General features: G+C 40.4%; 1 protein-coding gene across 1 annotated transcript; it reads right to left on the bottom strand.

Annotated features, from left to right (window-relative positions):
• Positions 1-8133: 8133 nt before the first annotated feature.
• thtpa (thiamine triphosphatase) lies at positions 8134-12326 on the bottom strand. The gene is made up of 4 exons (XM_066681990.1): positions 12191-12326; positions 11301-11371; positions 10279-10785; positions 8134-9316 (listed from the first exon to the last, which is right to left on the bottom strand). The coding sequence occupies exons 2-4, from the start codon at positions 11368-11370 to the stop codon at positions 9216-9218; spliced, it is 678 nt and encodes a 225-aa protein (XP_066538087.1). The 5' UTR covers position 11371; positions 12191-12326; the 3' UTR covers positions 8134-9215.
• Between the last annotated feature and the right edge of the window lie 15 nt (positions 12327-12341).

The following is a 12341-nucleotide window of genomic DNA, read 5'->3' as shown; positions in this document are numbered from 1 at the left end:
TCTCTCTCTCTCTCTCTCTCTGTCTCTCTCTCTCTCTCTGTCTCTCTCTCTCTCTCTCTCTCTCTCTGAGTGTGTGTGTGTGTGTGTGTGTGTGTGTGTGGAAATAAGTGCTTAGTTCCAGAGGAATCTATCCAGGGAACTCACACAAACACAAAGCACCAGAGGCAGAAAGTAATTACATTCACTCAAGCAGATGTACTTCAGTGCCACTTTGATACACTTGTACTTTCTGGAGTATTTCCACAACAATATCACCTCGGTGCGCACACACACACACACACACACACACTCACACACAAACACTTTAACACTTTTCACACTTTAATCCCCTTCTGTTCTCTTTTCTTTTCTGTGTGTCTCTTTTTCTCGGTGTTTGTTTTTATCCTCCGTCAGTCGTAGTGAGTTATTTAAATTGAAGCAGGAGCTCAGTCTGCAGAACTACTGTTCAGAAGTTTGGAATCAATCATATTTTAATTAAAGTTAATATAAAGAGGTTTTATTCTACGTGCATCATGACATTTTCGACACAAGATGAAGAGCAGCTGCTGTGTTCAGACACAGAAAAGTAAAACTTGGCTTTAAATAATGTGAATTTAAATGGTAGAATCTATTCACTACAAATATTTTTGTCATCCTTTTCAGCAGAGCATTTTATGAGACGTGCAATAAGCTTTATTTATAAATAAATAGGATTTTTCTGCCAAAAAAATCAATCACATATATATTCTACTAGAAATTAAACCAATCTTTGGGTTGAGGGCTCTGAGGGCTGCGAGGCACAGACTAACACCTTTGGTTTATTTGCTTAGTATTCTGAGCAAAATTGGGTGGTATAAAGATAACAATGTATTTTAAAATGGGGACGGTATCTCCAAATTTGGGCTGTGTTTATGATGTGTGTGTGGTGTGTCAAATTTCTGTTCTGTGTCTTTAAGTACATGGCTAAAAATGTATGAGCAGTTTAGAGAGCCACTGAGAGGGGGCGCTGTGGGAGCTCACTGACCGGAAATGTGACAGCAGCCCACTGTAGCTGTGAAGCTGAAAACAGACAAAATACTCAGAAGACTCAGTCACAGCTCGACAGTGCACCCCCCCCCACACACCACCGCCACACCCACCTCCTCCCTCCACTGTAACGCTCCATATTAAAATATAAACTTCAGTTTTGGTCAATTTTCATACAGTGATCCTTTGTTTGAAAGTTTCCAACATGAATGCACACAAATATCTGCATCACAATAAGCAGGGTTAGTGAGTATTTTGCTTATTTTTAGACAGAAAATCATAATGGAAGATAACTTTAACATGAAATACTGCCAGATATGTCTTTTGATGAAAATGTGTATTATTTAAATGAAAGCTTTAGTATGTCTTTGAGTCTGTGCAGAAATGTTTTTGAACTTGTGTTAGTTTGTGCCTCGCTCTCCTCAGTCACATTTATTATTAATAATGATGACTGCTTGTATATGATTGTGCGCCCCAGGTCAAAATCCAGGGAAGGAGTTCACAGTTTTAAAGCACAATTAATCTATTGACTGAATATAATACAAAAGACAAAAATATAAAACTAATTTTGCCTTTATCAGAAGCTCAAATAAATACAAACGGTGCAGAGGAATGCAATTTTTAAATAAACGTGTTCCCTATAGAGGATGTTGTAATTTTTTAAATCAGAAATGTACACAACTCATCTAACTGGGGGTACCCAAACTTGTGCATGTGACTGTAGCCCACAGTGGGACTTAGCTTGACCTGTAACTAATGTTTACTTCATTTTGTCTGTTGGATCGTTTCAGTGCTGTGCATGTGTGCAATGTTAAGGACACCATCTTGATTTCATGCATTGGAAGCAGTAGTGATTAGTAACTCATTAGTAATTGATTAGTCATTGATTTCTAAACTGAAAGCTGCACCGTGAGCTTGTTGCATGTTGCAGAAGCAGGGCACGGAAGCCGTGGATGTTGAATTAATTCAGGTTTTGCCACGAGGAACGATGTGGACAAAAGATGTGTTGCCTTTAAAGAGTCTTTAACTACTGTTTACCTCAGAGGAATATGAAAAAAGCCAAAAAAAAAGCAAAAAAGGAAGAATTCTTGTCTTAATTCTCTTCTGTGGGAACTCTGACTGTTGAAATATTTTGGAAATTGTATTTTAAATGTGCCGCTGCTTGTTTTATTTCGTCGTTGCTGACACAGAGTGGTGGTTTTACTGATATTTTATGTAATATTCACATATAAGAAAGAGGTTATTTATTCTTTAATTAGTGTCTGGTGTTCTGTCGACGATTAAGGGCTTTAATGGAGCACTATTTCTATACACAGGCTATGCCATATTTATATTTTGTTATTATTTAGCATGGCTTGTTTAAAATCCACTGTAAAATACTAATATAATTAAGTCCAACTATGATATTTAATATGATTCATGCCAAAAAATAGTTATTCTATTGTTTATTACACATAAAAATACTGAATAAAATTTCATATTTATTACATTTTGGGAAAATATATAATCTGAGATTACGAAAAAGCACAAACAACATCAAGAAACATATGATGCAAATGTGAGATGTTTGCTGAACAAAAGACAAGAAAAACAGAAAGTCAGAGAGTTCATATGTTAGAGATTTCCCCCCAGTGTTGGTGAATGGAACCAGGCGTCTTACAGAGTCTCTATGGAGTGATGATGATGATGATGATGATGATGATGATGATAATGATGATGGAGAACAGTGGACATTTGTCCCTCACAGTGTCCTGCATGTCCCCCTCCACCAGGACTGGATTTAAACACCACCCTCTTCTTTAAACATTGGTCAGACATTAGCCGTGTCGCTCCCCCCCACTTTTAGAGGAAGATGTCTGGTTACAATCACACAACACTGTCCACTGCTCTGACTCTGCATGTTTCTCTAGAACCTGAACCATTAGGTTGAATTGTCGTTCATGACGACTAGATCACCAAGACTAGAATGTGATTACTCTGAGATGTTGGTGGGTGTGTAAATGTGGACGGAGGTTTTTGGTACCGTGATGTTAAATTAGGACATTTTCCAAAAAAATATTTTAAAAAATTGAAGGATATTTGCTTTTATTTGCACCACAAACATTAACTTTATTTGCTGTTGATGGCTTTTTCATTTCCCCTCACGTTTGATTATACTCTGTGAATATGTTTTGTGTTCTTGGCTGTGCACTGATAAAAAGGGCAGATTTTGGGATTATTTTTCTAATAAAACACCAGATGAAGATGTTTATAAACTGTTAAAGTTTTATTCTATTTGTAGAAATTTTTACAGAGCACAGGAGCTGGAGTGGAGCTCTGGTATTTTTCTAAAGTTTTGCGCATTTATTTCATTGGTTGCTACTTAAATACCATTAAAAGTTGAACAAAAACACAACATTTGATCCTATAGATTTAAAGCTTTCAGCAGAAAAGAGGAATTTCGATGTGTTTTTGGGGCATTTCGAGCCTGTTAAGGCCTCAGTGACTTCTGTTCTCTGGAGATGTTTTCTGTGTATAACAATAAAAGCGTTATACTGCACTTTCTCTCCTCTGTCTTTTTATTTTGGTTCTATTATCGCAGACACTACATTCAGACTGTGGGTGGCGCTGCAGGTGGAGTCTCTGAGCCTCAGGATGAATGAATGAACTAGGTTCTCTGGAGGAGTGGAGCACCACCTGATACGTCTGAGATGAGCTGGAGTGGTGTTGGTGATGCAGATCTAATCACTCAACATCAGTATCTGACCTCACTGACATTTATGTGGCTGAATGCCATCAAATCCCCACAGCAGTGTTCCAACATCTACAGTAACGCACTCCCAGACAAAGTACATTTCAACTGAAATGTTGAATACCCAAGGGTCTACAAACATTTTCTCTTTACTATGTCCTCTCTCATGAAAGGGCTCTACAGAAGTCTTCCAGGTGGATTTTCTGGACAGGGATGTAGTGATTGACTAGTGTTCATCTGTTGATCATTTCTCAAACACAGAGATGAGCCTCACGCTCTGAGTGTGCTGCAGCAAATAACCACAGCACATCAAAATACCAGCACCTATTTGCTTTTCCACGAATAAACTCGAACGTGAGGCCTGGACGGTTCTGAAACTGAAGAGTTGCTTTCACAGGTGAAATCTTAAACTGGTTCAGAGAGAGAGGCTCCACCAGCGGCTGAAGAGCCACTAAAATTAGATTCAGACTCGTAAGCAGCGACGAGATACGACTGGCCTAAAGAGATTTTTAAAAAAGCATCGTGGAGCCATCATGTAGTGGACAGATCCTCTTTCCATGTTTCCATAACTGCATCCAGAGCACGGAGAGCTGCTGAGACCAAACTGAGCTCCTAATTCGTTCAGATTAGAGTGTCACTTTGTTGTAGTTCGGTGGCATGAACACAGTTCAGAGCAGTTCTGTGTAAGGTAACCCACTCCTACGAGGCCTGAGAAATGGGAATTTCAAAATATGAGACTGAGAGCTACAGAGAAATTAGGACCCATACTTTGCAAGGTCTGGGAGGTGTTCTGTTACGCAGGATTTCTCAGTTCACCGTATAACAATTCTAAACTCTCTTCCTATTGGTTGGGTTTAGTTGTAACTTTAGTTATCTGGGTAAAATTGTCCCCATTAGAAACTTCACAAAACGATGGGCTGGCCTGAATTTTGGAGGTTGTCTAACCACACACTACAAAATACATACATGCATAGTGTTCCTTTAAACTATTCAGAAGGAGCAGAAGCTCTGGTTTTTAGCTGTTTTCGCTGTTCTCTTTCTTCTCCGTTCCTGTTTTCTGTTTTTACTCAATGCTCTTATTTCTCCGCTCGTTGTGTCTGTTTTGCTGAGTTTAACCTTCACTTTGCGCTCTCACATAAACACTGGTTCAGTGCTGTGATTGGACAGACTCAAACAAGGGGGCGGGGCTTTTCTAAAGTCTCTGAACTTGACGTCAGAAGCGGAGCAGAATCAGAACGACTCGTTTTATCACGTTTTCTGACTGAGGCAGCACACAGAAAACTGACTGGATGGTCTTGTTTCAGTGTGTGGGTTGGTGGGCTCCAGATCCTCACAATAATATGAACATGCACTGAACAAGTGGATTATTAAGTGTATATCCCCTTTAAAGGTTGTGAGTCACTGCTGCTCTCTTGGACGTACAGATGAACAGCACAGTGGTGCGTTTTAGACCCAGATTTAGCTTCAGGCTGAAAAGGGTTTGCTGAGTTTTATTCAGTTTGACACAATGCTCCGTTGGCCACGCCTCTCTCTAGAGAGCTTTAATAGAGGGGCGTCCTGCTGACCTTAATTTACGGAAGAGCATCCAGCCAAACATAAGAAGGCCTTCTCTCAACACGCTGCAGACTGAAGAAGGTTGGGGGACCAGTGTATATTATATGACAGTTTCATCTGATAAATTCTTTACACAATTTTTCTTGTAATCTCTAACGGAACAATACCCAGCAAACACACCCATGTGAGGCCCTTGTGTTTGGGCCATGGGTTAAATGTTGGGCCTACATATGGAGGCCGTCCAGGGTCAGTGAAGGGACCAGGACGGGTTAAACGTAGGGTCTATCTGAACTCTACAACTCCATTATGGCCCCCATTTATCTAACAGAGGGAGCCCACCTGGGTCCCAATAATAGCCCATGTACCATCTCTTTAAGGCTCATTTATACTCAGCGTTAAATGCAGATACGGATAAGTACGGAGCCTTCTGTCTGGACTCTGTGTTCATTTTGTCTGTATTTGTGCACGTTCTCTGAAATTTTACGGATACGGCCGGAACAGAGCAGTACCGCTGGAATCCGTAGGGGGCAGTGTAGCCTATAGTTCAAGCAAAACACGACCGCTGCAAAAAAGAAGAGAAAATAATTCTCTGTACAGTTCTGGCAAGGTACACCGCTGTCTCTTTCTCCTTTCAGTAGTGACTAACGTTACATTATCAGCTCCTCCTCCACTGCCGCCAGTTTTGTTGTTGTTGTAATAAACATTTCCCTCTGAACTGCCCTCTAGTGGATGTATTGTTTGACGTCCACACCACCAGAAAGTAAGCATAAAATTCAGGTAAATGTTTGAAAAAGACGTATTCATTTACATATGTAAAGGGAGTGCAAACTAGCCTTTATATGATCTTTTCTATCCAGCTACACCCACAACTCCTAATATAGGCATCCAGCCACACCCTGCATCTCCTTATATGGGCATGGCATCCACTACAGAAAGAAAGCCACAGCATTTCAGCTATAATCAATTTGAAAACCAAATCCCATATAAATCATCTTCCCTGCTCTTCTCTCTCTAATCTTTGCTGGTGTTTACTGAAGCAGTTCACACCACCAGTGTGTCACATTTTTTTAAATAAATACTGAAATAAACCTGCTATTCTCTCACTCCTGACATTAATAAAACTCTAACACTAACAAAATAAAAAAGTAATAATTATACTCTACCTTGACATTTTCAAATTATAGATTTATAATATCAGTATTGATCAGAAATTGTTATTATTATTATTATTATTATTATTATTATTAAAGTATATCATTCATTCATTCATTGTAAGCTCTTATCCAGTTCAGGGTGTCAGTGGGTCTTGAGCCTACCCGGAATCACTGGGCGCAAGACAGGAACACACCCTGGAGGGGGCGCCAGTCCTTAACAGGGTGACACACAGGCGCACACATTCACTCCCACCTATATACAAGTACACGATTCCTTATTAAATACTAGGTACTGATGAATATACACGAAAACAAAGTGCTATAGCTCCAACGTCCTCACACATGTTCAGAAAGGCAATAAAGTTTAAACTAAAGATTAATCCAGAATCTAAAAATCAGAGAAATATAAAGTGTGTATTATAAAGTAAAGTATTTTACAAAGTTCATGTATTTATTAGTTATGAATAAAAGAGATTAAATCCTCACTCTCTTTTACTCACTGCTGTTCTGACACTTGGTGTTCATGTAATCGTCTTCTTAATGGGGCTTATTAGTCATACGGGCTGTTGATAATATAATCCAGGCAGTGCTCTTTATTGTGTGTGTGTGTGTGTGTGTGTGTGTGTGTGCGTGCGTGTGTGTGTGTGTGTGTGTGTGTGTGTGTAATGGTACCCCAGTCCCTAAAATAGTGCAAGGCAGCTGCTCTGAGCAAAGTCAAATGTGAAACCTTTAAAACGGCGGCAGTATGTGTCTTCTTTTGATCAGCACAGCAGCAGAGTTATGAAAGGTCACTGATTGTTTAGAGAGAGAGAGAGAAAGGGAGGGAGAGAAGGAAGAATGAAAGACAGAACAGGGAGAGAGAATAAAAGTTAGGAAACTCAGAGACAGAAGAGAAAGACAGAAAAAGAGAAATAAAGATCATAGAGAAAAGAGAGAGACCGGAAGAGAAAGATGCCCTGATGTCTCCAAAACTTATTGGCTTCACTAATGACTTCATGTAGGTTACATGACTTGTATATTACACAATGACCAATAATAATTGAAAGGTTGTGCCTGAGCACAAGACCACCGACCCATAAGTGATTAATGAATGACATCATAATGGCTCATTACAGCAGGTCATATTATGACATCACATGACAGCTGCACTAATCACTTCTACAGATTCTGGGAAATAAAAAACATCTTGAAGTTTCATTCTACAGCGGGGCACTTTCAACTATTACAACCATAACGTTTTGTGACCTGAATTTCCCTCAAACACAGCGCCGTCTGCGGGTGAAGAACGGGATCGATTACATTATGTAACAACAGCGCCATCTGCTGTTAAAGCATAGCTGCAGGCTTATAAATCTGTACCCGATTTTCCAACAAATCAGTTTTCAGAACAGCTTTAATATTACAGTGCAGAGTCATCAAGATGCATTTACAAAGCAAAGCAAAGAAATTAAAATGATTATATAATCAGGCCAAATAACATAGAAATAAACAGAATGAAAATATTGAGACTAAAAAAACGACAACAAAACAAAAGGTAAATAATATACATCAGCCAAATACAATAATGGGTAAAATAATTAATTGAATTAAAAGTGTTAAATCAAAACATTTAACAAATAAATTATTTATTATTATAACAAATTTTTGCTGTCCTTTTCAGGTTCTGCTATAAAATGAAATTGTGTAGTTATGAAATTTGAAATTTGGACCCAGCTACAAAACATCAGTCCTATCTCTCGTTGATCAAAGTCCCACCACAGAAAATTAAATCTACATTTTTGTATATTGCCTGTGACATCACAGATGGCACTAATTGACTATAGCCAATGATGAGCTTTCTAATTTGCATCTTTATGTACTGATAATTCAGCTGACCCTCCCACATTGCTCTCTTCTCGACCTCCAGTGATCCTCAGTCCTGGTCCAGGTGGGCTGCTGCTCTGCAAAATGTAGAGACTTCTTTGCTCTCAACACACCTGATACAACTAATGAGCTCATTAATAACCACTTCAGAAGGTGATGAGTTTGTGATGCAGCAGGGAGAAAACTACAGGACAGTGGCCCAGGTGCACGCTTTCACAAACGCAGCAGGCTGGAGCCTCATCCGGCTGGAATTTGAAGAGTTTGTTGAACCGAGCTGAAAGGAGCAGCTTTCCTGACTCCGCAGAGGAGTGTTAAGATAAGACAGTATGTCTTCACATTTTTGATAACGTTTATTACAGTGTAATAGACATGCCAGAGCTGTAAAAATATACATGAGCTCTGTGTTGTAGTCTGAAGGCCCTGGGTGAGCCTTTTGAACATGTGTAAGTGTATGGCATTCATTTTCTGGAAAACAGGAGTTTGATGATGGTTTTATATTTATCACACTACTCCTGAAAGCTGGTGGTGGGTGTAGCATAGGGCGTAACACCACTGACTTCACTGCAGCGGACCAGGTTTTATTTCCCTGCCTGGGTTAGCACACCAGGTTACACCACTAAGAGTCCTCGTGCAAGAATCCTAACACAACAGCCTTTCTCTGTAGTACTGTTAGATGTAAGTTGCTGGATAAGAGCTTCTGCTAAATGCTGATTGGGTGTTGACCCCATCACACAGCAGCACCAACACTAAACACCATCACAAAAACTATCACATCACAAACAAGAAGGAGGATTAGAGACGGACTAAGGATGGAAGACATGAAAGAGAAGGTAGATCTGATATGGACATATTACTGAGTCACAGCTGACAATTATTTCTCTGATAATTACAAAAATATGTTTTGTCTTTCATAAGATATGAGCATCAATAAGTTTGGAGTAGTGCTCTGGACGATATCTCTGGAGATACACGTCCATTTTCCCCTGAATTTTCTTCTCATCACCAAGACCTTGAGAGAGAGAGAGAGAGAGAGAGAGAGAGAGAGAGAGAGAGAGAGAGAGAGAGAGAGAGAGAGAGAATAAATACACAAAATAGAAAGGCATATAGATATAACACCATATTTAAAATGGCAGCATTTCAAGATTCAATAATATTTAATTTATGAAAATACAGTGTGACTTTATCAATTTTATTGTTTATTGTAATAATATCTTAATGACCTAATGATAGGTAATTAATTAATTAATGCTTGTGACTCGCTCACTAATTTGCAAGCACAAACCCACACTCACTCACAAACGTACTCACTAACATACACACACACACAAACACACACACACTAACTCACTAACTAACATATAACCATACACACTTACACATATACTCATGCACAATCACATATATACACTCACTCAATCATCACACGCTCACAGACACACACATACACACTCAGGTAGCGTCAACCAAATATAGTCCACAAGGGGGTGCTATTCAGTGCTTTGCACCAGAGGCCCTGTCCTTCCACTAATAAGAGATTAGAGCTCTGTGTTATTTGAGCAAAAACTTTAAAGTATTTGTCATATTTGATCAGTAATTTCAAAGAGGTTTGTTAAACTTCAGTTTACAGGTCTGTCCCTGTTCTGAGAGACAGGAGCCTGGTCTTTTAGAAGTAGAACCTAAACAAGGACGTCCCTGAGAGGACAGAATCCCTATAAAGGCTTTTAAGGGGCAGTCAGTCATTTTTACCACCAAATAGGAAACAATGTTTATACAACTCAAACTGCATTGTCTTCTCTGAATGAACCAGTTCATGCTCCACAGAGTGGGTCTACCTCATGGGTGCAGCCATATTTAAAATGGGTTTAATACAGAATCTCAGTGTCTCAGCTGTTACATAATGTGAAGAATTATCACTGGAGAAAATGACTGACTACTCTTTTAACTGACCAGATTGTGCAGTCAAACACTTGCCTAACTTCTCCGCCGTTTTCTGAATTCTCTGCTGAGCCGACTGCATGTCATCTCCTTCTGAAATTAAAACTTCTATCTCTCCAACACAGTATCCGAAATCCGCCTGATCCAGATCCACTCGCAGTTTTCCAGCCGCTCCAGCGCTCTCCAAAGTGTACGAGCATCTCAGAGTGGTGAACTCTGCAAAACAAACCAGCTCCAGGTCTTTCAGCCACCTCTCGTCTGGAGTCTGCTCCCTCTGTGAAGATTTTGATGAGGATTCAGCAGCTTCAGTACTGTTCTTCATAACCTTCATCACTTCGGCTTTAATCTGAGCAAGATCTGTCACTTCTCTGTAGTTCGTACACAGCTTGTCTGCTTTATTCTCCAGATTCGCTCTCGACTTTGCTGGACATTTTAGCTCCCAGGATCCCTCTCGCTTCCTCAGCCAGAAATCTTCAAGAGTCAGGTTGAAATCTGCCGAGTCGTAGTACTGGTCCGTAAACCTGTATTGACCTATACACACAGCTGGGGGAGACACAGACAACAGAGTTTTACCTCAGAGTTACAGTCTGTTAAGATCATTTTATGTAAATATATCAGTGAATGTAGGTTGGTGAGAAATGCAGTGTTCTAGAGAATCCTGCAAAAACAGAAGAGTGGTGATGAATGGAACTAGACGTCCTCCTCTAAAAGCCCCTCACAGAAAGCGAGGACAGTAGACGGTGGGGGACAGTGGACAGTGGAGGTGAATGGAACCAGACGCCCTCCTCTAAAAACCCCTAACAGAAAGTGAGGACAGTAGGCGGTGGGGGACAGTGGACGGTGGAGGTGAATGGAACCAGACATCCTCCTCTAAAAGCTCCTCACAGAAAGCGAGGACAGTAGACGGTGGGGGACACACGGCTGGTGTCTGACCATTGTTGTCAGACTAATGTTGAGTGTGTGTTGGAGATGTAAATACGCCTGGTTCCATTCAACATTACTGGAGAAAAATCTGTGCATATTTAAAGCCGTAAAAATGTATCATGAATTAAACGCACCTCCAATATCCTTCAATTTCTCCTGAATATCTGTCTCACACGCAAACTTCCTCTCCACCTCCACAGACATCCTGCGATTGGATAAACCAAATACAAAACAGATTTCACATTACACCTAGATAAACACTATATACACCAGTCAGTCATAACTTTACAGTCACCCCCTACACTCACTGTCCATTCTCTCAGCTCCACTGACCACAACAGTCACTCTGTAGTCAAACTGTTGTTCTGCATACTTTGTTACCTACCCCCCTTTCCCCCGTGTTCTTCAATGGTCAAGACAACCACAGGACCCCCACAGAACAGGTATGATTTGGTTGGTGGATCATTTTCAGCGCTGCTGTGATACTGATACGGTGGTAGTGTGCTGCTCTAATACGAGTGGATCAGAAACAGCAGTGCTGCTGGAGATTTAAACCCTGTGTCCACTCTGTTAGACACTCTTCCCTCGTTGGTCCATCTTGTAGATGGAAAGTCAGAGAGGGTAGCTCATCTGTCACTGCCCAGTTTGTGTTGTTCTCCCTCTAGTGCTCCATCAGTGGACAAAGGACACTGACCCAGAGGACATTGTTGACTGGAGGTTTTGGTTGGTGGACTATTCTCATTCCAGCAGTGACACTGAGGGGTTTGCAAAACTCCAGCAGACACTGCTGTGAGAATAATCAACCATTCAAATCATACCTGCCCTGTGGGGGTCCTGACCATTGAAGAACAGGGGGAAAGGGGGCTAACAAAGTATGCAGAGCAACAGATGACTACAGTCTATAATTGTAGAACTACAGAGTGTAATGTGTGGTGAGTGGAGATGGGAAAATGAACAGTGAATGTAGGAACAACGGGACGGCTTTAATGTTTTGGCTAATCGGTGTATATACATTCCCTCCTACCTGTTTCTGAGTGAAGAATTGCTGAGGTGTAGCGGAAGTGAGCGGAGATTCTTACTGCAATAATGAAGTAAACAATGTAAATTTCTGCAGAATTCAAAGGACTTTAATTGTCCGTAGGAGCAGGATAATCATAGGCTGCGCACTTTTTGCG

This window comes from Hoplias malabaricus, chromosome 1 (assembly GCF_029633855.1).
Source record: "Hoplias malabaricus isolate fHopMal1 chromosome 1, fHopMal1.hap1, whole genome shotgun sequence".
Lineage (NCBI taxonomy): Eukaryota > Metazoa > Chordata > Actinopteri > Characiformes > Erythrinidae > Hoplias > Hoplias malabaricus.
The sequence above is the reverse complement of the archived record's forward strand: the minus strand, read 5'-3'. Positions and strand labels throughout refer to the sequence as shown.

Coding starts and splice junctions, on each gene's coding strand:
- thtpa (XM_066681990.1), bottom strand. CDS start 11,370: ATGTCTGTGGAGGTGGAGAGGAAGTTTGCGTGTGAGACAGATATTCAG. Junction 10,786..11,300: donor GAAATTGAAGGATATTGGAG/GTGCGTTTAATT, acceptor TGTCTCCCCCAG/CTGTGTGTATAGGTCAATAC. Junction 9,317..10,278: donor GAAAACGGCGGAGAAGTTAG/GCAAGTGTTTGA, acceptor CTCTCTCTCAAG/GTCTTGGTGATGAGAAGAAA.